At 37.8% G+C, this 26,891-nt stretch overlaps 1 protein-coding gene across 1 annotated transcript in view; it reads right to left on the bottom strand.

Moving 5' to 3' along the window:
- The window catches only part of PRKDC (protein kinase, DNA-activated, catalytic subunit), a 550,241-nt gene that overhangs the window by 392,908 nt on the left and 130,442 nt on the right, over positions 1 to 26,891 (bottom strand). Inside the window, exons 19-25 of the mRNA XM_007949066.1 lie at positions 18,342 to 18,428; positions 17,626 to 17,745; positions 16,791 to 16,950; positions 11,887 to 11,993; positions 2,643 to 2,733; positions 1,450 to 1,613; positions 683 to 835 (exon numbers count right to left, since the gene is read on the bottom strand). Coding sequence (XP_007947257.1) covers positions 683 to 835; positions 1,450 to 1,613; positions 2,643 to 2,733; positions 11,887 to 11,993; positions 16,791 to 16,950; positions 17,626 to 17,745; positions 18,342 to 18,428 — 882 coding nt within the window. The remainder of the gene's footprint in view (positions 1 to 682; positions 836 to 1,449; positions 1,614 to 2,642; positions 2,734 to 11,886; positions 11,994 to 16,790; positions 16,951 to 17,625; positions 17,746 to 18,341; positions 18,429 to 26,891) is intronic.

Genomic DNA, 26,891 nt, shown 5'->3' with positions numbered 1-26,891 from the left:
AAAAAAAAAAAAAAATCTGAGGTATGTACAATGGTTCACAATAAAAAATGGGTGCTACTTTTTGATATGCATCAAAACATTATTATTATTACTGCATTGTTAAAGATGATTTAGTCTATCTAATTGTTCTTTCAATGTTTTTATGCATAGAAAGTTATACTATATATTATATTTTAAGACAAACACTTGACTAATTGATATTAGATACAAAACACACCTAACTTTTCCGATTTACATAGAAATTCAACTTAAAGACAGACTTAGAAGTGGAACTCATTCGTTATCAAAGGACTGCCCATATATGAGAATGCAGGATTTTATTTCTATTTTGCCATTCATCAGCTTCCACCTTTATTAATTCTTACTAATTCTTGGGCTTTCCATATTAAAAGAAAAATTACATTTATAAATAATAATTTTTTTTCCTGTGTATCTAACACTATTGACTAAATTGTCCTGAATAATAAATTGTGCTGGCTAATAAGTACTTCTGGAAGCCTTCCACATGCCAAGCACCCAATTAAATGCTAGAGACAGAGTAGGCTTTGGTACTTTCTGTTAAAGACCTCCCCATCCCCCCAGGTAACTCTCATATGAGGCAAAGTTTGATAACTAAATTCGATTGGACTTACTATTCTTACTCTACTGGACTTACTGACCTTTTGCAGATTTACAATCTCACCTGATCTACATCACATGCAAGTCGGAGCAGCACAGGGAAAGTCCGCTTATAGAGCTGATACATGGGTGGGGAGCCACAGTCACCGTTAGGTATCTGAGTGGCCTTTCCCAACATAAACATAACCATACTATGTAAAAGTTCACATGCTGTAACCTGGAAGAAATCATGAGTTCAACAGAGTTCAAGCTTTCACATTTTGAAATGTTACTCAACTTTGCCCTTTGAAAGTTTAAAAAGCAAAATTTTAAAGCCGATAACTAGCATTTAATATACATTAAATGAAAATAGAACTTCTTGCTGTATACAATTAATGTCTTTTTTTTAATACTAAAGAATTGATATTTAAAAGCTTTAGACATTTGGAATAACACATTTTAAAAAACATCAAGCACTCTGGAAATTTACACATTAATATAAAAAGTTGAGATTATCTTATTTTTAACCTCTCACATTAAGGGGATAAATCAGCACAGACCAAAAATCACTTTTAAAAATGCCTTTTTTCCTTTTAAATGCCATTTTCTATTAAAAAGAGGTTTTGGCATATTGGAGTTTTGTCTTACATCTATTAAGATTATTTACGTTTAACTTTCATTTGCCAATGGCATCTAACTCTGAAAGTGAATAATAAAGTAATTTTCTAATATGTTATAGAAAATATAAAATTAATGATATTAGAATGACTAAAATAGATTATCTATCTCCTAACAAGTACATTTTAAAAATAATAAACCCTAAGTAGTGAGTGAAATGAAAAATAAAGGTACTTTAGTCTGTCTGTCACTAGCTAACAGAGCTAATTCTGTGACCCGGGGCAAGAAGACATCCAGATAAATGATGGGCTTCATTTCCACAAAAGGCATGGCAAAACGAAGCCTCTTTTCTATGTCCCACGCTACATATCTCTTCATCATTTCATCTGAAGATGAAGCTGTCAAAAAAAAAAAAAAAGTTGAATAATAGTATTTTTCCATTGAAAATCTTTCTAAGACCAGTTGCTCTGTATTTTACTAGTTAAACCAGAGTCTCTTATTAAGTGCTTTATTCATGTTTCTTCTTTGCTTCCCTTTGGCTTCAGACATGTTAATTACATTAGAAATGATTAACATATTATTCCTGAATTTAAAGTAAAACTATCTTTAAGCAAATCTAACAGCCTAGAATGTTTAATTTCCAATTTAATTGAGAGTTAAAGTATTTTGTGGAAAAAATGATAAATTAATATAATTTTATTATAAATTTCCTCTTTAAAAGATTTGCCAATAATGCTCTAAGTCCCTAAATAACCAAAAATCACTAGCAAGTTTAATAACAAATTTCAAAAGTGAAAATACAGGTGAATGTTTACTAATCAAAAACATTAATTCTCATCAAAATAATCATCTAAAAATACCCAAATTAAGAATATTAAGTTTTAAAATGTAGATTAACTTTCAATTTCCCTGATAACAATGCTTAGTATAGAAGAGTCACAGTTTAATAAGGAAAAGGAGCTTAACAGAATCAAGCTGGAACATTTTCTCTACTGATGTACTAAATTATGTGGACCATATGGGTATAGTCAAAGCATTTCCATTAGACAAATTGTTATTCTTTACTATCTCGTTTGAAAATATGTAAATCATATTTAGGAGTAAATACCAAAATATACCATGATCTATATAAATATTAATGTTCAAATTAAAATACAAATGTATCTATTGTTGTTGTGGCTATTTGTGGCTCTCAAGTCAATTTCTACCCATGGTAATGACATGTGTTGCACAGCAGAACTGTTCCATAGGGTTTGCAAGGCTGTGGCCTTTGAGAAGCAGACTGTTAGGCCTATCCTCCAAGGTGCCTTGAGGTAGATTCAAACCCCAAATTTTTCAGTTAGTAGTTAAGTGCTTACCTATCTGCACCATTCAGGTACTCCCCCAAATATATCTACAGAAATAAATTTATTTTTAAAAAAAGTTACCTGTTACAAGATTTCTGTTTATTTGTCCTCCTAGAGATCCAAGCATTTTTACTACTTTAACTCTTATTGCTTCTAAGGACAGTGCTTCATTCTGAAAATGTGAACAATTGCATACATATAACACAACTGGGTTAAAATTAAAGAAAATTATGAGAGGGGAAAAAAAGCCTATTTTGCCACCCGTTCTATTGTGAATGTCTCCTGATATGAACGTCTCCTACATAGTAGTGTTGTTAATCTTATTCCAAATCTATGAAAGAAATCACATCCAATTTTGCACTTAGATGTATATTTCCTAGGCCCCCAGTTCACAAGCATTTTGGCAGGAGTCCTTTACACACTTAAAAATATTTTAGGCCCTGAAACAGCTTGTTAAGAAGGGTTGTATTTATCGATCTTTGTTTACAAAAAAAAAAAAAAAAATCAGAAATTATTAAAATCGTTATTTTACTTAAAAAAAAAAAAAAAAAAAAAAATCAGAAATTATTAAAATCGTTATTTTACTTAAAAGTGCTTAACCAACTGCATGTTAACAAATGACATATTTTTAGATAATATAGTGTTTACCAAATTAAACAAAGAAAACTCAGGACAGGAGCACTATTTCAGAGCTGTGCAAATTTCTCCACTGGTCAGCTCACTAGAAGATAACCACTGTGATATGTTGCCCAAGTCTCACACAGAAATGTGCAGAAAAGAGAGAGGTGTATTAGTGATATTCGTAGAAATATATGGTTATTCTTCCTTGATACTACAAATAATTGATAGTTTCTTACAGGTAATTTATATTCTGGAATATGAACCCATGGCAATGAATTTTATACATTCTATTACATTAAAATTCATTGGTCTGTCTTGCACTTTGAATGGATTTCTTACCCATGCAAGATGTGGTAACCTTGTGTATAGGTCATCTAAAAACACTAGTTCACTGGGTTACATAAATTTTCCAAACACTGACAAAATTCATTAAAAAAAAAAAAAATTCACTGAAGTGAAGTCAGATCCGACTCATAGCAACCCCTCCTTGGGTTTCCAAGGTTATATCACTATGGAAGTAGATTGCCCAATCTTCCTCCTGAGGAGTGGATGGTAAGATCAAACCGCCAGCCTTCTGGTCAGCAGTCACAAGTCTTAGACACTATGCCACCAAACCAACCAAACCAAACACACTGCTGTCAAGTCAGATCCAACTGATAGTGACCTCTCCTTGGACTTCCGAGACAGTATCACTACAGAAATAGATTGCCCAAACTTTCTTCCAAGGAGTAGCTGGTGAGTTTGAACCACCAGCCTTCTGGTTAGCAGTCAAATGCTTTAGGCACTATGCCACCAGAGCTCCTAAAATTCATTATTTACATATCTAAAAATCACATTTGTTATCTCATCAGAAAAATCTTTAAGAATGAGATGCTGTGAAGCTCATGACAGTGTTTACAAGTTTTGGAAATTTTCAATTTTCCCTTAAAATAGTGAATTTTTATCATCAGTAACAAAATCTGCCAGATGTTTTCCTCAAAGTGACAGGCTCAGTATCTGTTCATCTTAGAGAAAGCATCTGCAATTTTCCAAATCTGAATAACCAGACTTTGTCTGTTACTTGTTCTTGCAAATAAAAAATGGTACCATGAAAAAAGTGGGTACTTTAGCTCATAAATCATCACACAACAGCCTTTCCTCAAGACAATTGTCATTCTTTAGTATACAGCAGAACTGCTTTGGGCATACTACCTGCTTAATCAGACTAAATAGTAAAAAGACATATAGAGACAAGGGTCAAAATTAATCTGATGCTAAGGAGCCTACAAAGTAACCTATCATTAGATCACCAGTGCAAAGTAAACAGAATAAGAACAGCTTTGGTCTTCCAACTCCAGGAGTCGACATTTTCAGAACAATTGTCCCAGGAAATAGAGGTCATGTATCGGGAAAGTTTTATTTGCAAAACTAAACAAAGATATGCTCCAGTAATTTTACCCTCCTTTGGGTATATATAATAAAATTATACAAAATTTTAAACATCTACTTGTAGTTCCATCTAAGTCTCTCAATCAAAAGCTGTCAAAAAGAACAAAGTACAAAGAATTTCCCACAGGGTTTGCATGCTCAGTTCCAGACATTACAAGTTTTTCAAATTTTAATTTCTACTTCATATATAAAAGACATATTTTCCTTATATTGCTACAACCTTCTCTTTTTAATCATTCAAGTCATATGGCATATAGCAAAAAAACTGATCTCAAGAAAATATCACCAGACGAAATCCACTCAATGGGAAAGAAGAGTGTCTTTAATAAATGATGTTTGGAAAACTGGATTTTTACATGCAGAAAAATGAAACTAGACCTATTGTCATACCACACATAAAAATAAATTAAGGATCTAAACTAAAACTATAAAATTATTAGAAGAAAATGTAAGGGCAACATTCTCAGGCATAGCTTTTAACAATAAATTAATATAATGACAAGAACACAAGCAGCATAAAACAATACAGAAAAACGTGACCTCAAAAAAATTGAAAACTTCTGTTCATTAAAAGGCTTTAAAAAAAAAAAAAAAAAAGTAAAAAAATAAGCGACTGAAAGTTATCTTCAAAAGCCATATATTAAAGAAAAATCTACTAACCAAAATATATACCAAACTTGGACAACACCAAAAAGACAGAGACCAAATCTTAAAATGAGCAAAGGACTTGAACAGACATTTCATCAAAGAGAATATTCAAATGGCCACCAAAAACATGAAAAGATGCTCAATGTTATTCGCCATCAGAGAGATGGAAATCAAAACCACAATCAGAAACCATTTCATTGGGAGCTCTGGTAGCATAGTGCCTAAGGCACTTGACTGCTAAACAGAATGCTGGTGGTTCAAACCCACCAGCCACTCCTCAGAAGGAAGATTGGAAAACCTACTTCCATAGTGATACCACCTTGGAAACCCACAGAGGGGTCACTATGAGTCGGGTCCAACTTGATGGAACATAACAACAACAACAACAATAGGATGAGTAAGATTAAAAAAAAAGAAGAAAAAAAAAATGTTGGTGAGAATGTGAGGTTAACTGGAATCCTTAACCATGCCCAGTTTGCATTGGAATGCAAAACAGTACAACCACTGTGGAAAATAGTAGGGTTATTCTGCAGAACAAACTAAAAAAAGAACTACCACATTGTTGTTAGGTGCTGTCGAGTTGTTTCCGACTCACAGCGACCCCATGCACAGCATAATGAAACACCGCCCGATCCTGCGCCAGCTCCATGACCCTTGCTATACTTGAGCCCATTTTCGCAGCCACCATGTCAATCCATCTTGACGAAGGCCTTCCCCTATTTCATCGACTCTTCACCTTACCAAGCATGACATACTTTCTCCAGGGAATGGTCCCCTCTGACGACATGACCAAAGTAGGTGAGACGAAGTCTGGCCATCCTCGCTTCCAAGGAGCATCTCGGCCACACTTCCTCCAGGACAGATCTGTTAGTTCTTTTAGCAGTCCATTATACCGCATTCTTCACCAGCACCACAACTCAAAAGCATCAACTCTTCTTCGGTCTTCCTTATTCATCGTCCACCTCTCAAATGCATATGAGGCAAATGGAAATATCATGGCTTGTGTTAGGCACACCTTAGTCCTCAAGGAGACATACTTGCTCCTCAGCACTTGAAAGAGTTCCTTCACAGCCGACCTGCCCAGTGCTACACATCTTCTAATTTCCTGACTGCTGCTTCCATTGGAATCGATTGTAAAACCAAACAATATGAATTCTTTGATAACCTCAATCTTATCTCCATTTATCATGATGTTGCTTATTGGTCCAGTTGTGAGGATTTTTGTCTTCTTTTTATTGAGATATAAGCCATACTGCAGACTGTGTTCCTCAATCTTCATCAGTAAGGGCCTTAAGTCATCCTCACTTTCAGCAAGCAAAGTTGTATCATTAGCGTATCTCAGGTTGTTAATGATTCTTCCTCCAATCCTGACACCACATTTTTCTTCATATAGTCCAGCTTCTCAGATTATTTGCTCAGCATATAGATGGAGTAAGTATGGGGAAAGGATACAACCCTGACACACTCCCCTCCTGATTTTAAACCATGCAGTGTCCCCTTCTTCCGTTCGAACGACAGCCTGCTGGTCAAGGTACAGGTCCTCATGAGTACAATCAAGTGTTCGGGAATTCCCATTCTTTTCAATGTTATCCATAATTTGTCATGATCCACACAATCAAATGCCTTTGCATAGTCAATAAAGCACAAGTAAACATCTTTCTGGTATTCTTTGCCTTGAGCCAAGCTCCATCTAACAGCAGCTATGATATCCCTTGTTCCTCATCTTCTTCTGAATCCAGCTTGAACCTTTGCAAGTTCCCTATCAATATACTGCTGCAACCATTTTTTAATTATTTTCAGTGAGATCTTGCTTGCATGAGATGGTAATGATATTGTTCAATTATTTCCACATTCTGTAGGGTCACCTTTCTTTGGAATGGGCACAAATATGGATCTCTTCCAGTCAGTTGGCCAGGTAGCTGTCTTCCAAATCTCTTGGCATAACTGAGTGACTGCCTCCAGTACAGCACCCATTTTTTGAAATATCTCAGTGGGTATTCTGTCAATTCCTGGAACCCTGTTCTTCACCAATTCCTTTACTGCAGCTTCGACTTCCTCCTTCAGTACCATTGGTTCTAGATCATATGTCACTTCCTGAAATGGATGAAGATCGACCAGTTGTTTTTGCTAGTGACTCTGTGTATTTTTTCCATCCTCTCTTGATATTCCCTGCATCATTCAATATTTTGCCCTTAGAATCTTTCAATATTGCAACTTGAGGCTTTATTTTTTTCCTCAATTCTTTCAGCTTGAGAAATGCCGAGCATGTTCTTCCCTTTTGGTTTTCTAACTCCAGGTCTTTGCACATGTCATTATAGTAATTGGCTTTGTCTTCTCGAGCTGCTCTTTGAAATCTTCGGTTCAATTCTTTTATGCTGTCATTTCTTCCATTTGCTTTAGCTACTGTACATTCAAGGGCAAGTTTCAGAGTCTCTTCTGTCATCCATTTTGTTCTTCTCTTTTTTTTGTTCTCTTTTTAGTGACCTCTTGCTTTCTTCTGGATGATGATCTTGATGTCATCCCACAATTCTAGTTTTTGGTCATTGGTGTTCAATGCATCAAATCTATTCTTTAGATGGTCTCTAAATTGAGGGATATATTTAAATCATATTTTGGCTCTCGTGGACTTGTTTTAATTGTCTTTAAGTTGAAGTTGCATATGAGCCGTTCATGCTCTGTTCCACAATCAGCTCCTGGCCTGGTTTTGGCTGAAGATATTGAGCTTTTCCATCACTTCTTGCCACAGATGTAGTCAATCTGATTCCTGTGTGTTCCATCTGGTGAAGTCCACGTGTACAGCCACCGTTTGTGTTGTTGAAAGTAGGTGTTTGCAATGAATAAGTTGTTGGTCTTGCAAAATTTTACCATGTGAGTTCCAGCATTATTTCTGTCACCAAGGCCAAATTTTCCAGCTACCGGTGATTGTTCTTTGTTTCCAACTTTTGCATTCCAGTCACCAGTGATAATTAACACATCCTGATTGCATGTTTGGTCAATTTCAGACTGTAGAGGTTAATAAAAATCTTCAATTTCCTCATATTTGACTTTGGTGGTTGGTGCCTAAATTTGAATAATAGTCATATTAACAGGTCTTCCATGTAAGTGGATGGATATTATCCTATCACTGACAGCATTGTACTTGAGGACAGATCTTGAAATATCCTTTGTGATAATGAATGCCACGCCATTCCTCTTTAAACTGTCGTTCCCTGCATAGTAGATCATATGTTTGTCTGATTCAAAACGGCCAAAACCAGTCCATTTAAACTCACTAATGCCTAGGATATCAATTTTATGTGTTCCATTTCATTTTTGACAACTTCCAATTTTCCAAGATTCATACTTCGTATACTCCATGTTCCAATTATTAATGGATGTTTGCCGCTGTTTCTCCTCCATTTGAGTGGTGCCATGTCAGCAAATGGAAGTCTCAAAAGCTTTACGTTATCCATATGAGTAAGGCTGATTTTACTCTGATAACGCAGCTCTTGTCCAGTCCTACTTTGAGAGCTTTCTAAGCTAAGTGACTCATCTTCCTCCTCTGAAGTGGACAAAGTTTCCAGGCTATTCATAAAGTTGCACAGTAACGTATCAGACAGTGTTTCTCTTCTATTCATAAGGTTTTCCCTGGCCAATTATTTAAGAAGTGGATGGCCTCCTCCTTCTTCCTAGTCTGTCTCAGTCTGCAAGCCGAGCTGATACCTGTGCACCAAGTGCACCCCACTGGGTTTGAAACAACGGTGGCACAGCCTCAAGACTCACAGTAACACATCACCAAAGTAGGACAAACCGACAGACAAGTTTGTCTCCCTTAGCTGTTGGAAACCACACCCTTATCTGGATCCCTGCAGCTGACTCCTCAATCTGTTCCAGTCCCCTTTGTCTTTGTCTTTGCTGGGTACCTGCATCTGACTCCTCATTATCTTCCAGTCCCCTTTGCCTTTTCTGTCCTCTCCCTACATTCCTGCCTCGCTGCTTGTGCAGCATGGCCTGGGTTCCCTCTCCTCACCTGGGTCCCTGCAGCTGAATCCTCAATCTATTCCAGTGCCTGTTGTCTTTTCTGTCCTCTTCCTGCCTTCCTGTTTCACTGCTTGTGGTGTGTGGGCTGGATTCCCTCCTCTCACCTGGGTCCCTGCTACTGACTCCTCAATCTGTTCCAGTCTCCTTTGCCTTTTTTGTCCACTCCTTGCCTTCCTGCATCACTGCTTGTGGGGCATGGGCTGGGTTCCCTCTCCTCACTTGGGTCCCTGTGTCTGAATCTTTGATCTGTTCCAGTTCCCCTGCCTTCCTGCCTCGCTGCTTGTGGGATGTGGCCTGGGTTGCCTCTCCTCACCTGGGTTCCTGAGGCTGACTCCTTGATCTCTTCTGGTCCCCTTTGACTTTTCTGTCCTTTCCTTGCCTTTCTGCCCTCTCGGCTTGTGGGGCGTGGCCTGGGTTCCCTCTCCTTACCTGGGTGCCTGTAGCTGACTCCTCAATCTTTTCCGGTCCCCTTTTGACTTTTCTGTCCTCTCCCTGCCTTCCCGCCTCACTGCTTGTGGGGCATGGCCTGGGTTCCCTCTCCTCACCTGGATCCCTGTGGCCGACTCCTTGATCTCTTCCCATCCCCTTTGCCTTTTCTGTCCTCTCCCTGCCTTCTGGCCTCACTGTTTGTCGAGCATGGCCTTGGTTCCCTCTCCTCACCTCAGTGTCTGAAGCTGACTCCTCAATCTCTTCTGGTCCCCTTTACCTTTTCTGTCCTCTCTCTGCCTTCCGGCCTTGCTGTTTGTGCGGCATGGCCTGGGTTCCCTCTCCTCACGTGGGTGCCTGCGGCTGACTCTTCAATCTGTCCCAGTCCCCTCTGCCTTTTCTCTCCTCTCCCGGCCTTCCTACCTCGCTACTTGTGGGGCATGGCCTGGGTTCCCTCTCCTCACCTGGATGCCTGAGGCTGACTCCTCCAAGAACTACCATATTCCACTCCTAAGTATATACTCAAACACTTGAAAGCAGAGACGCAAACAGAGACTTGTACACCCATGTTCATTGTCATACTATTCACAATAGCCAAAAAGGTGAAAAACAATCTAAATGCCCATCAATGATGAATGGATAAATAAAATGTGTACATAAATACTTAGCCAGCAGAAGAAACGAGGTCTTGATATATGCTACAATATGGATGTAGCTTGAAGACATTATGCTTAGTAAAGTCAATCAGTCACAAAAGGACAAATATTATATGACCTCACTTATAAAAAGACAATATAAGGTAAATGTATAGAGACCAAAAGTTAGTGGTTATCTGAAGTAGGAGGAAGGAAGAAAGTCGAGTTATTGCTAATGGAGTTCTGAGTCTTTATTTCTGGTGATGGAAAAATCACAATGATTGAAGGTACAGATACACAGCCAATTAATTTCATTGCTGTAAATAAGTTGTACACCAGCAAAAAGCTGAATTGACAAAGTTGTAGGACAGGTATATTTATAATAACAACAAACAGAAGCTGTTGAGGCTGCTTAAGTATTACCAAACAATTCCACCTCATGAAATTTGTTGCCTAGGTTTGGAGGTCATATCAGTTAATTGGAATAATTAACATAGTGCCTGGGGTCTTAAATGCTTATAAGTGACCTTCAAAGGCACAAGAACTGGTCTCTAAGTGCTTGAAACAACAGAGGAAGGAGGAGTGTCACAATTAGGAGAAAATGGAATGGGAAGCTAATTGCCTCCATGAACAATTCTCCATGAGTCCAAAACTAGATGATGCCTGGTTACTGAACATTTTTATCAAAGATTCTGCAGAAAAATCACAATCAAAAGGGGAAAAATACAGATCAGATTTTTAAATTCTCATGGACTGCAGACTTTTTGAAGCCCTGGAAGCTGGCTGAACCTTGGTAAATAAGACCTAAGATAATCTTTAAACCTTAAAACAAAAACAACCCCTGACCACCACCCCCCCAAAAAAAGTTATCTTAACTAGTAAAGAATGTCTTCCTTGAGCATTATGCTCTTTTAAGATCTGTCTATAAGGAATCAAATTGACAAAAGAAACACAAAAGCCTAGATAAAAACCTTAGGGAGCAGGGACTTTATGTTAATGGGGGAAGAAAAACTCAGAAGTGTGAGAATGGTTGCACAACTTAAAGAATGTAATCAATGTCACTGAATTGTACCTGTAGATACTGTTGAATTGGTGTATGTTCTGCTGTGCCCATTCTCAACAATGAAAAACTAAGTTGTTTTTTTTTTTTTAAATCAACAAAAAAGTAATAATAATAACAATTAACTGGCAGGAATAGAACATGACAAAGTGTTGTCCGTAAGATCAAATTAGTAAACTAATCAATCTTTCATATCCACAATATTTGTATTCTGACTGGCTTACTAAATACAAACTTTATTACCTTTTCTGATCCACTAAATATATTTGGGGCAATAGGCAAACAAGAAACGAAAATTAAGACACTAAACCAAATACTACTGTTAACCTCCTTATTGCTAATATTATATTAAAATCATTTTTATAATGTACTCTAACTTGTATGCAAAAATAACTAAAATTTTAAGCAGAGATTTTTAACTTTTCATAACTGTTAGAAGCTGATCTCTGTATTATTTTAGGTAAAGAAAATACAAAGGATTTCTTACTGCTGCCGTGTTCTTTGTCCTCTTCAGATGTTTCAACACAACTTTATGAAACCCCTTCTGGGAAGCCTGAGCAAGGGCAGATACTTCCCAATTATTCTTGGACTCATCTAATGAACAGTAAACAAATATCAATTTTAAATATCATTCATTCATTTATTCGATATATACAAAGGATAACACTATTGCCAAATAAAGAAAACAAACTCCAGTTTTAATTATAATTTAAACATATTTTCTACAATAACAAATAAAAACAGTGGTTGTCTTTTGATTTTAAATACCCATGTCTACTAAAAGGAACATAGCTCCATGCAGAAATGACCAATTCTATGGCCTGGGCAGATGTGCACTGAAAAGAAGAGCCTGGATGGAAAGGAGCTCTCAGAGAATAATGGGGCCTGACAAGGGGCCAGCTGGTAGGGACTCTCACACTTTGTACAGAAGCCAAATCTAGGACAATTTGACCATCAATGTAAATAAGGATGGTAAAAGATTAGAACCACTAAAAAAATAAGAATCATGAGTTCATATTAATATAAATAAATAAGCAGGGGATAAGTGAAAGTTATTTCCTATAAGAGAATTCAAACACATAAAAGGAATGATGGAGTTAGAAAAGTACCATTCTGAAATTAACACAGTAATAAGTGATTCAGGAAGAATTATCAATGGATGCTAAAACTATTATGAAGAAAATCTGATGAGGAACAGAATATTTAGTCTTAAAGTATCCCTCTCATATACTATTTGTGTTTTATTTTGAAGTAATCTTCAACTCATAGAAAACTTGGAAGTACAATGCAAAACTTTTTGCCTGGACAATCTGAGAGTAAGTTGTCAACTTGATGCTCCCCACTCCTGAATACTTTAGTGTGTCTTTTCTTCAACTAGGATATTTTTCTGCCTCACAATCATCAACCACTAATAGTCACACTCATTCAGGTTTTAGCATTGGTGCTACTACATTCACCCCTCACTTAACAACATAGTTACATTCCAAAGACAAGGTCCCTGTGCAAAAAGTGGATTTATGTGAAAACGGAGGGATTTTTTTGTGTTTTCAGAGAATCCATTTCTGTAATTTTTTTCCCAAGAAAATATGATCATAGATATAGAAACAGATAAGATGTACAGAAGTGTTCATCACTGTGACAAGTTCATATATGGATTATTCCTCTGTAGAGATGGAGGCTTGGAAGAGATAAAGCTGAGCTGTGTGTGACTGGAGGGCCCACAGGTTAGCCACTTTAACTTCCTCCTGTACTGGGTCAGAGCTTCCCTCCCAGAGCCTTCCCTCCTACTCCTGCAAGCCCTTTGTTCATGATTCCAGAGCCTACTCTGCCCTCAGGCCTATTCAGTCAGGGTTTCTTGTGAGGGCCAGGGCACTGGGATCCTGGCTGCAGCTCAGCTCTACCAATGCAGAGACTTCAAGCCCACTTCAGCTCACTTAGAAATGTCATGAAACTCACATGCATTTCTTCCAAATACCCTCTCCAATGCTTCTTTCTTTCCTCTGTTTCTTCTCTTTTGAGATGAATGGCCTCCAGGCACACTGGACCTGGGAACTCAGAACATGCACCTGCTGGCTTCGTGGTGCCTGTGCAACTACTCAGAGGTAGTGGTCATGGAGACAGGCTATGAGGGAGCAGAGGGTGCAAGACAGTGTGGTCAAGCTTCCAAGAGGCTGCCTGGAGACCACTCTCAAGGGAAGGGACACTCCATAGCAACAACCAGTGCCATGGAGTCAGATCCAAATCATACTGACCACTCCTTCGGTTTCCGAGGCGTTATCACTATGGAAGTAGATTGCTTAATCTTCCTTCCGAGGAGTGGCTGGTGGGTTTGAACCGTCAGTCTTTTGGTTAGCAGTCAAATGCCTTAGGTACTATGCCACCAGAGCTCCCAAACCAAACTCACTGCCGTGGAGTCGGATCCGACTCATAGAGACCCCTCCTTGGATTGCCAAGGTAGTATCACTATGGAAATATATTGTCCAACCTTCCTTCCAAGGAGTGGCTGGTGGGTTTGAACAGCCAGCATTCTGGTTAACAGTCAAATGCCTTAGGTAATGTGCCACCAGAGCTCTTGTTACCATGTCCATCACCTCATCAATGCACAAAATAGTCAGATAGTGGATTTTTTTATTATTGCAAATGTCAACTGTCAGATAAGAAGATAGTCAATAAGTGAGGAGTAGGCAATGTCTTATAGCCAAAGGATCTAGTTCAAATCCACATACTGTATTTAGCTATCAAGTCACCTAAGTACTTAATTTTACTCTGGAAGTTCTTCAGATTTTGCTTGACTTGTATGATTTTGAGGTTTTGTAAAATTATAGGTCAGTAATTCTGTGTCTCCTCCAGATTTGGATGTTGTTAATGTTTTCTTATAATTCTTTCAGGTTATGGGAATCAGTTATAAAATCTCACTATTTTCCTTATCAATTATTGAGTTCAATAAAATCTTTGGCATATGTTCATTTAATGCCTGCAGTAGAGCTATAAAGCTATTCTTCAATAGTTTTTGGGATGTCTACTGAATCTGGTGCCAGATTTAGATGAACTGTGTTGCTGGAGGACACTTTACTGCTGGTTTAAGCCCAGACGCTTTTCCATGGTTTGACGAGATGAATCTCAAATGGAAACAGAACTTTACTTTCTCTAGTTTTTTCCCTGACTAAAACTGTGCCTTGGGTTGTTGACTTGCTTACCCAATAAGCAATTCCCCGTGAGTGGCAGCAATAACTGAGAATTTGCTTTAATACCTTCCTTGTAGGTCTTCTGTGGATCGATGTAAGAGATCTACTTTGTGATGAGTCAGAGATGATAGAGAACTGGCTCATTGGTGCTTGTCTTTTTTTTTTTTTTTTCAGTCTCCAATTATTTAAGAATTCTGCATATACAAGGAAGAACAGCTCTTTTGATATTTGTACTGGTCAGTTTTTGTGTTTGTGTGTCTTTTATGTTACTTGTAGGATTGAAGCTAAAAATTTTCTAGATATTTACTACTAAATAAACTCATCTTTTTCAGTTAAGTACATGTATTTTTAGTGAATTACTCAAATAGCATCATTCCTTACATAAAGTGAATTTTAAAAGGCTAACTAAGCTATATACATTAAACAGTTTTTATATGTTGTCTCTAAAATAGTTATTTACCAGAAGTTTTGCAGAATTTTGAATCTTTCTTCTTGTACTCTGAATATATATGAAAAGTGTCACAAAAACCAGACACAGTGAATGAATTTGTAACAATAAAATAATGATTTAAATAGGTGAATTTTCATAAACTAAAACTAGATTTTTCTACTTTGATGAGAGTAAAATTCAAATTCTTACAAATGCTTCAGTGTCTTTCTCCTAACTGAATCTTTCATTTCTTCCATCAAGTAAGAATATCCCTTTTCACTCTGGTTTAAGTAACTCTGTCTGTCTTCCCCACTCTAATGGTATTTTTCTTTACTAGAACTTTTGCCAGTCCAGATATTTTTTTGAATTTTTTTCCCAAACCCATTTTTTCTATGATGATTTTTTTTCAGTTCTTCTTAACTGGCTTGCATTATTAAAAAAAAATAAATAAAAGTAAACACTAAATTATAACAATTACACTGAATTTTTGGGTAGTGTGTTAGTTAAGTTTATGTGTCAACTTGGCTGGGCCTGGTTGAGTGGCTGGACAGCTGGATATAGTATTCCCCATGGTGAGACTGGTTATCAACTCCATAATGGAATCTACTGTGAGCAACTGAGTAGCTGACTTAGGGCTGTGATCTGCTTCCTATATATACCGAGAAGCCTTGGGGAATAGTCTCTAGCTTATAGCAAGCTTGAACCCTGCATGTAGCCAAGTCGTTGTTCAGCAGCCTGACACACTCCGCTGACCCTGGGACTTTTAATGGCATTGAATTAATGGCCTGCTGTGTGGTTTGGTAATATTGGAACTATGCCTTATTACCTGTTAACCTAGGGCTTGTCAGCCTCGGCAGCCAGCAGCTGAATGAAAAAAGCCTCTAGCTTCAGTGAGCCAGGAGCAGGAGGCAGAGCTGAAGCCTGAGGTTGAGGGGCTTTCACCCAGCTCCTAGAGCCTGGCACTAAACTGTAAGAGAAGAAACTCCTGTTTCTTCAAGCCATTCCATTTGTGGTCTATTCCTGTCAGAGCGGCAGTAGGTAAACAAAACAAGTGGTGCAAATTTTTTTGCAAGGAAGTAGTATATAAGAAGCTATAAGAAGTTCAATGATATATAAGATAAAGTGTAATCCTTGAAGATCTTAAAAACCTTAGTAAAACTATAAAAAATGAAAAATAGCTTGCCACTGAGGCAGGATAAAAACCCAAAACAACTGGCCTAAGATAATCTTTTAATCTTAAAACAAAATATCCCCTAAGTCTTCTTAAAACTAAACAATAGCTTAGCTTAACTAAAGTAAGGGATGTCTACCTTGAGCAATCTGCTTTTATAGTATCTATCTATATGACATCAAACTACAACAACTACTCGAAAGATTACGTGGAAAACCTAAGGAGCAATGAAGTTCTATTAATGGGAGAGGAACAACTCAGAAAAGGAGATTAAGAATGGTTGCATACCTCAAAGAATGTAATCAGTGTCACTGTATCATACACACAGAAAATGCTGAATTGGTGAATATTCTGCTGTGTGCATTCTTAACAACAAAAAATAAAATAAATTATAAAAAAATGAAAAAATGTTTCAATGCTTCAATTAGACTTCCTATTATGCCAACAATATTGAAATGAATTTGGGAAATTACAAAAATGTTAGTCAAATATATTTTCAATATGTTGGGTTCAAATTCCATAAGTTGCAAAAATATAAATAGTGCAATTATAGTTACCACAGTGCCACGCTAAGATTCACATACCACAATTCTTCTAATCCTTACCTGATAAAACTGAAGTTCTCAGATAACTGTCAAGGTAGGGTAGAATGTCTTTGTAATATGGCTGAATTACATATTTGGAGATGTTAAGTGACCATTCTTCTAGGGCATTCAGACCAATTTCCACCAATGGGGTATAGCTCAAGCCCAGTTTGAAAGCCATCTATATAATCAAGGTAAAATGAAATTCAGGAATTTAAAATTTAAAGTAAAAAAAAAATCATTGTGGTTTCTAATTACTACGCTAAAGAAAAATAACACTCATTTTGGTTTCTAATTACTACACCTTCCTACTTTACCCATGTTGTCAGAAGACACCATTCCCTGGAGAAGGATATCATGCTTGGTAACGTAGAAGGTCAGCAAAAAAGGGGAGACACTCAACAGGATGGACTGACACAGTGGCTGCAACAATGGGCTCAGATATGGCAAGGATTGTGAGGCCGGTGCAGGACTGGGCAGGGTTTCATTCTGATGTACATAATAGGGTCGTTACAAGTCAGAGCCAAGTTGATGGCACCTAACAACACAACAACAACAACATGCCTTCCTACTAGTGGGACACTAGACACTGCTGGAGATATGAGGATGATGATTAGGGTAGCAACAATCATCTACCTATATGGCTGGAGCTGTACTGCATATTTTCAAAGCATAGAAAGTTGAAATCTCACACAAATCTACAAGGTAAGCTCAAATCCCAAAGTTAATCATAAGCAGCAAAACCTGATCCAGGCATGCCTGATGGCAAAGCAATTGCAGGACTGTGATATTTCAGTGTTTCCAGGAAACATGGTACTACATGAAGAAATACATCTGCTCAACACAATGCACCTACTTGCAATGCAGGAACGTAGGCTCTCACATCAAGCTCAATGATGTCGCATGGCAGAGACAGAATGAAGGTCAAGCAAGAAGCCAAAAGTTCATCTTTGTATTGCTTCATTTTAACTGACACCTACCAAGAAACGTGAAAAACACAGTACTGTTTACCTAAACAGAGTGCATCAATTGAAAATCAAATAGGAAAAAATGAGCAAGTAGCTTTTAAGTGACATGGCCACAGTAACCTATGAATGAAGTTGTGATGCCCAGGATAGGTGCATTTGTTGAAGTATGCCCCATAATATGAAAAAACTTAAGAATCTCCTTAATTTTAGGTTGTCATCACTTAAATAAGGAGCTCTCTACTGGCATAGTGCCTAAGGCACTTGACTGCTAACAGAAGGCTGGTGGTTCAAACCCACCAGCCACTCTTTGGAAGGAAGGTTGGACAATCTACTTCTGTAGTGATACTGCCTTGGAAACTCAAGGAGGCATCACTATGAGTCGGATCTGACTCAATGGCAGTGAGTTTTGGTTTTCTGTCACTCAAATAAGTTATTTTAAGAAAATTCAAAGGACTCTTAAAGCACAACAGCTTCCTTCCTTTGTATTTTTTTAAACTTTATACACAACCTGGATTTAATAAAATGGCTTTTAAATAATTAGATTATTTATGATTACTAGGCCTTTTTCAAAATATGTTCATTTTAAAAATTACTTTAAAATTACCTCTTTACCAAATTTTGCAAATAAAGCAAAACATGAATACTTTTCTGCATCCTCAGAGGATTGTTTCAGACTCTTTGGACTAATGCCCTGTAAAGTAAAATATTAAATTAGTACACTGAAGAATAATAAGGTAACTCTGTACTCCAACCCAGTGGTTCCAACCTCTTCTTAGACAGGTGACTCCATTTTCACTTTTCTCAGAGGGGAAGGGAAAGTGGGTTCAGGACAATAATCTAAGACAGACACCAGTCAGAAACAGAACATGAAGTGGGAAGTATACAGCCACAGGAAGGAGCATGTCAGAGCCTTTCTTCTCCATCTCCCAAGACCAGCTTAGCAACCTGGAGGCAAGACAACTGTTACACTGCTTACCCTGGAAGTTGACAGCCCCAAAGCCAACTGCAGCTGTCCCTTACAGGGCTTGTAGTAACATAGTTTATTGGGCCCATCCCCAAATTTCTGATTAGGTGAGTCCGATAGAGCCCGAGAATTTGGATTTTAATACATCCCCAGGTATCGGTGTTGCTGTTGGTCCAAGGACCACACTTTTAGAACCCCACTAATTTAACACAATCAGCATAGATTAATTAATTAATTAATTAATCAGCATAATTAAAAAATCAGCATAGAACACACTATTAGTTAATCCTTTTAAGAGGTCATCCAATTGTCCTTCACATGTCAATTTTTGAAAATTCGTGTAACAGAATCAGATTTTAAAATTGCAACATGCTATAATAACATATTTTTAAATGTTTATATATGGGAAAATGGCATCTCTCCTGTAATACACACGCAAGTTCCCTCCAGCAGCTTAGCAGCTATAATAACGTATTTTTAAATGTTTATATATGGGAAAATGGCATCTCTCCTGTAATACACACGCAAGTTCCCTCCAGCAGCTTAGTGCCTGGAAATTAGGTGCAACAGTTTGAAATGGGGATTCTGGTGCTCTCAACAGCTCATTAAGTCAGAGTATGCAAACTCAGGGGAATAGGATTAGAAAGAAGAAGGGTGAAATGCAATTACCAGGGGGAAAAAAAAAATAACAAAAACAGATAAACCTGCCTGCAGAGCACTGACCAGCAGGCGAGAAAAGGTCACAGAAGACCTCCCTGGGAGAGTGCAAACCAGCAGGAGACAAAGGGCATCAGAGACCTCCCTGGGGCAGTGGAGAGAATGCAACACACCAGAGAACCTGTGGCCACTTCATGGATCTACCTTCAGCACTTGCTTTTATCGGTAAACCTGGGACTGCTGGGAGGGAAATGATATTCCTCTGGCTCCAGTACCATGGAAGCATGGGAGCAGTAAGAAGAATAAAGCCACAAGTGGGCAGAACCTGGGACAAACCACCATTGTGGATTGGGACAGTTATCCTAATTCAACTTTTTGGCATGGAGGATCTGCAAAGTGGGGTTTTTGAGTCTGTCTGAACCTGACAGAAATTGGCAGCCACCTAACAATTGGACTCTTTGCTGAACTTGAGCTGCAGGCCTGTGAGTAACAGTATAATGTCATCATTAGCAGCCCGCTCATAGACCCAGAAACTGATCCTGGCACCTTGAAGCTTCTCTTCATTCTCTCTTTCCTTCCCCTCCGCCTCTGTCCTGCCTAATCCAATAGAAAATCCATATTCAGCCACCAAAACACCTGCTGGCCCAATCCTAAATTCCCTTTATGACAAAAAAAGACCTGCATCCACATTCCGCACAGCAAATCTATCATCACAAAGAAAACTGCAGAACAATCTAGTACACTTGAATTAACAGCCAAAAACTTAAATACACCAGCTTTTCAAAATATTAAATCATAAAAACAGGACAAAACAAATCAATACATAACTAACAGTTAAACACAACTCCAAAATTTCTAGGAAACAGGCAACCTCAAATCAGACAAAACAACAGGATAAAACATTAGAAGTAAAATCCCAAACAAAAGTCTCATTAAACATGGAGGAGGAGGAGGCAACAGAATTATCTGGGAAGGAATGTTTACACAGCTCTATAAGAGTTTAACAAAACCCCAATCAGAAGCAAGAACACAGAGAGTACCCTGAAAGAACTCAGGAAAACCATTTAAGAACAAAATAATGAGATTAAGGCACAATCAGAACTCATACAAAAAGAGCAGTTAGAAATCCAGAAGATTAATGGTAAAATCACAGAACTGCACAATACAGTGGAAGCACAAAAGAATAGGATAGAATTGACTGAAGAACACATTTCTCAACTAGAAGAAAAATCCCTGGACACCCGTCTGTATGAAGAAAAATCAGAACAAAGATTTAAGAGAAATGAAGAGAACCTAAGAGTTACATGGGACAACATGAAAAGAAACAACATATACATCACTGGAATTCCAAAACAAGAAGAGACAAAAAAATCAGCCGAGAAAATTATGGAAGACCTACTAACAGAAAACTTCCCCCATGTCATGAAGGAAGAAAAGATATTTGCCTAAGAAGCTCATAGAACTCCATACAGGATAAATCTCAAGACAAAAACATCAAGGCTTATAATAATCAAACTCTCCAAAACCAAAAACAAAGAAATAATTTTGTGCGCTGCCCAGGACAAAAGAAATACTACTTATAATAATCAAAAAGGCTGAGCTCCAATTACTCAGCAGAAACCATGCAGGCAAAAAGGCAATGGGACGGCATATATAAAACACTGAAGGAAAAGAACTTCCTACCTAGAATCCTATATACAGCCAAATTGTCCATCAAATATGAGGGCAAAATCAAGGCATTCTAAGACAAACAGAAATTAAGGGATTTTGTGAAGACCAGACCAACCCTGCAAGAAATGCTTAAGGAAGTCCTTCCAATAGAGAATCCACAACAGAGATCAAAAAAATCAGGATACATGACATCAACACTAAAAGCAAATCAGAAATAGACACTCAAAATAAGACCATAAAACACTGTACACTAAAAAATAAGGAAGCCAATCTGCACACGACAACAGCAACTAACCAAGTGGAGAGAACAAAAGTTCTAGGTACAAACTTCCAAATGAAGAGGAAAACAGGACAATGTTCTCATAGAACAGACTGTTCCAAAAACATAGAGAAAAAACTTCACTCCAAGGTAACATAGAGAAAATTAGCAATATCTCTAAGCAAATCCAGAAGGAAGGAAAACATATAGGTTTAATCAGCACAAAACCAACAATAAAGAGGAAAAGAGAGGAAGCACTTGACAACAAATTGAACTCAGCAAAGTATACGGATGAAGGAAACTCCAACAACATGACAAAAAAAACACAAAAGGATGACAGCAATCAATTCATACCTATTATTAATTACACTCAACATGAATGGACTAAATGCACCAATCAAGAGAAAGAGAGTGGCAGACTGGGTAAGAAAAGAAGACCCATTGATACTCTGCCTACAAAAGACCCATCTTAGACACAAAAATAAAAACAAATTAAGAGTTAAGAAGTGGAAAAAATATACCTAGTCAATGGTAACCAAAAAAGAGCAGGAGTGACAATTTTAATTTCTGATAAAATAGATTTTAAGGTGAAAAACAACATAAAAGACATAGAAGGACACTATATGATGCTGAAAAGGTCAATTGACAAAGGAAGATGTTATGAAAAATAAGTATTTATGCACCCAATGAAAGTGCTCCAAAATACGTGATGGAAATATTAATTGAATTAAAAGGGACAACAGACAACGCTACAATAATAATAGGAGACTTTAACACACCACTTTCAAGGAGGGACAGATCAACTAGAAAAAAGCTCAACAAAGATACAGAAAAACTCAAGAACACAATCAACCAACTCAACCTCATAGACATATACAGAGCATTCCACACAACAAAAGCACAATTCGCATTCTTCTCCTGTGCACATGGATCCTTCCCCAGAATAGATCATATGTCAGGACACAAAATAAGTCTCAATAAATTCAAAAATACTGAAATACTACAAAGCATCTCGTCAGACCACAATGCTATAAAATTAGAAATTAATAATAGGAAGAGCAAGGAAAAAACATGCAACATGTGGAAGCTGAACAAGTCACTGCTCAAAAACTACTGGGTAATAGAAGAAATGAAGATACATCATACCAAAACCTATGGGACACAGCAAAAGCAGTACTCAGAGGACAGTTAATAACAATAAATGCAAACATCAAAAAAGAAGAAAGAAACAAAATCAACACTCTAATTCAATAACTCCAACAACTAGAAAAAGAACAACAAAAGAATCCCACAGTATATATAAGTAAGGAAATAATAAAGATCAGAGGAGAAATAAAGGAAACAAAAAAAACCATAGAGAAAATGAAAAAAAACAAAAAGCTGGTTCCTCAAAGAGATTAATAAAATCGACAAACGATTGGCAAATCTAACAAAAGAAAAGAAAGAGAAGATGCAAATTACAAGGATAGTAAATGAAAAGGGGGTCATCACAACAGCAACAACTAAAATAAAAAAAGATACTGACAGAATATTATGAAAAACTGTACTCCAACAGATTTGAGAACCTAGAAGAGATGGGCAACTTTCTAGAATCATAAGACCTACCTAAACTATCCCAGTCAGAGATAGAATACTTGAACAGAATTATAGCAAAAGAAGAAATTGAATAGATCATAAAAAAACCCTCCCCACAAAGAAAAGTCCTGGCCCTGATGGCTTCACTGGAGAATTTTACCAAATATTCAGGGAAGAGTTGACACCTACACTACTCAAGCTATTCTAGAACACAGAAATATATGGAATACTCCCAAACTCATTTTATGAAGCAAGCACAAGACTAATACCAAAACCAGGGAAAGACACAATTAAAAAGGAAAACTACAGACCAATATCCCTCATGAACATAGATGCACAAATCTGGCATTTGATAAAATCCAACACCCGTTCCTGTTCAGAACTCTCAAGAAACAGGGACAGAAGGGAAGTTCCTCAATATAATAAAAGGCATATATGGAAAACCAGGGAGCTCTGGTGGCACAGTGCCTAAGGCATGTGACTGCTAGCCAGAAGGCTGGAAGTCCAAACCTACCAACTACTCCTCGGAAGGAAGATGGGGCCATCTACTTCCGTGGTGACAGCGCTTGGAAACCCAAGGAGGGGTCATGATGAGTTGGATCTGACTTGACGGCAGTGTGTGCTTTTGTGTTATGCAAAGCCAATGGCCAACATCATTATTAATGGAGAAAGACTCAAGACATTGCTTTACAAATGAGAACCAGACAGGGATACCCTCTATCATCACTCCTATGTAACACTGTATTGAAAGGCCTGGCCAGGGCAATAAGGCAAGAAAGAGAAATAAAAGGCATACAAATTGGCAAAAAGGAACTAAAATTATCTCTATTTGCGGACAATATGATCCTATACATAGAAAACCCAAGGGACCCAACAAAAAAACTATTGGAACTAATAGGTTCAGCAAAGTGACAGGATACAAGGTCAATATACAAAAATCAGTTGGATTCCTCTACACCAACAAAGAAACCTGTGATGAAGAAATAAGGGAAACAATAACATTTACAATAGCTATTAAAAGATAAAATATCTAGGAATAAACTTTACCAGACACACAAAACCTATACAACATAAACCTATACAATATAAAACACTACTACAAGAGACAACAAGGGCTCTACATAAATGGAAGAACTTGCCTTGTTCATAGATAGGTAGACTGAATATTTTTAAAATGTCAATACTACCTAAAGCAATCTACACATTTAATGCAATGCCAATCCAGATACCAACAACATTTTTTAAGGACATGGAAAAACCAATTACTAACTTCATATGGAAAGGAAAGCCACCTCAGAGAAGCAGAGCACTTCTGAAGAAGATGAACAAAGTGTGAGGTCTCACACTCACATCTTAAGAAATACTATATAGCCACAGTAGTCAAAACAGTGTGGTATTAGTATAATGACAGAGAGATAGACCAATGGAATGGAATTCAAAGTCCAGAAAGAGACCCATCCATCTATGAACACCTGATCACTGACAAAGGTCCAAAATCCATTAAATGGGGAAGAGATAACCTCTTTAATAAATGGCGCTGGCAAAACTGGATATCCACTTGCAGAAAAATGAAACAAGACCCATACCTCATGCCATACAAAAAAACAAACTCAAACTGGATCAAAGACTTAAATGTAAAACCCAAAACTCTAAAATTCATCAAAGATAAAACAGGGGCAAATCTACAAGCCCTAATTTACAGCATAAATAAACTATCAAGCATAACCTATAATGCACAGCAGGTAGAAGAGAAGCTAGATGACTAAGACCTTTGAAAAATTAAATTCTCATGCAGGTTGAAAGACTTCATCAAAAGGGTAAAAAGAGAACCTACAAATTGGGAGAAAATATTTGCTATAACATATCTGATAAAGGACTTATGTCCAAAATCTATACAAAACATCAACACCTCAACACCAAAAAGACAAACAACCCAATTCAAAAATGAACAAAAGACTTGAACAGACACCTCACTAAAGACAATATGCTGGCGGCCAAGAGACACATGAGGAATTTCTCACAATCATTAGTCATCGTTGTTGTTGTTGTTATGTGCCGTAGAGAGATGCAAATCAAAACAATCATTCACCCCAGCAATAATAGCGATGTCATGTTATGAATATCATTCACTCCAGCAATAATAGCGATGTTCAACAGGACAGAAAATAAAAAATGTTGAAGAGATGCAGAGAGATCAGAATTCTTTTGCACTGCTGGTGGGAACATAAAATTGTACAACCATTGTAGCAAACGGTATGGCATTTCCTTAAAAAACTGAAAACAGAAATACCATTTGACCCAGCAATCCCCTTACTAGGAATATATCTTAAAGAAGTGAGAGGCAGCACAAGAGTACACATATGCACACCTATGTTCATCGCAGCACAATTCACGATAGCAAAGAGAAGGAAAAAACCTAAATGCCTACAACAGACAAGTAGATAACCAAATTATAGTACACTCACACAATGGAATATTGTGCTACATTAAAGAACAATGAAGGATACGTAAATCATCTCACAATGTGGATGAACCTGTAGGACATTATGCTGAGTGAAATAAGTCACTCGCAGAAGGACATATACTGTATGAGCCCATTACTGTGAAAAAGCAAAGACGGGTTTGCTTGGGAAAGGGAACTCACTTTGCAGGTCACCGGGGAGGGGAAGGAAAGCGAGGGATTAATTTCAGGCTAGTTGGGCCCACACGCTGATGTGGGTAAGAGGAGGGATATATGAAAAGAGTCTGTGACCACCATGATAACATTTAAGAAAACGGAGGACACTAAATTGTGCACATAGGAGATAGACGACACTGCTAATACCAACCAATGTGTTCACCATCTGCGTTACCAGTAACACCAAACACCAGCCTACAGATAAACACATAAACACCAGAGAGGCTCAGATAGGGGTCAGTGAACAGGAATGTACTCTAGACCAAGGATAGATTCAGCAGATGCTAGATTCAGCGGGCAGCATAGTGCCTAAGGTACTTGATTGCTAACCAAAAGGCTGGCAGTTCAAACCCATCAGCCACCCCTCAGAAGGAAGGTTGGGCAATCTACTTCCTTAGTGATACTGCCTCGGCAACCCAAGGAGGTGTCGCTATGAATTGGGAATTACTTGACAGCACATAACAACAAACAACAACAACCTTGCACAGATATCAGTGATATAAAATAACTACAATCCTTACAGAAACAACAGAAGACAGACATAGAGTAATCCCTGGCAGATATCCAGACACTGTGGGAGAGAGATCCATAGTACTGGGAGAAACCAGACTCAACTGGCACAACAAAATACATGGAAGTCTTGTTCCTCATCCTGCATTGGTGAATAATGACTGGGGTCTTAAAAGATTTCAAGCAGCCATCTAAGATGTAGCTAATGATCTCCTATCACCAGAAGCAAAGAAGAGGGCAAAAAATAAAAATAAAAAAAGGGCATTTGGAAGCCATCAGCCCTAGGACACAATGGCCCTTGAGACCAGAAGAATTAGATGGTGCCCGGCTATCAAATCCAACCACTCAGGAAAGGAGCAAAACTGGAATTTCTGAATAGAGTGGGGAGAAACATGTGGAACAAAATCAAAAACCCAATAATGAGGAGTTCTGACAAGATGGCGGACTAGGCAGAAGGATTGCACAGACCCTCTTCAACAAAGAAAAGGAAAACCAATTAACACAGACATAGAACATAATCTTGGACCCCTGAGCCTTGAAGGGAAGAACACAGAACTAGACTAAACCCCAACTAGCAGAAGAATTTGCATGAAACTACCAAAAAGAGGAGACATACAGAGCTGCGGTCTGACAGCGAACTGAGTGACCCTGACAGTACAGGCGGCTCAGAGATTCCCGACAGGTGCAACCACAAGGACACTCAGAGCCTGCAAGACTGAAAAGTTTTTCGATGGACAGTCAATTGTAGTTTGTGTCTAACTGAGTGGGAGACAACAACAATCCGCATAAGACACAACTACACCCACACCTCCTGTGACTTCACTTACTGAGCAAGAGCCAC

This window comes from Orycteropus afer, unplaced genomic scaffold (assembly GCF_000298275.1).
Source record: "Orycteropus afer afer isolate SDZICR_OR568_19922 unplaced genomic scaffold, OryAfe1.0 scaffold00236, whole genome shotgun sequence".
Classification (NCBI taxonomy): domain Eukaryota; kingdom Metazoa; phylum Chordata; class Mammalia; order Tubulidentata; family Orycteropodidae; genus Orycteropus; species Orycteropus afer.
This window is presented reverse-complemented; position numbering and strand designations above follow the sequence as displayed.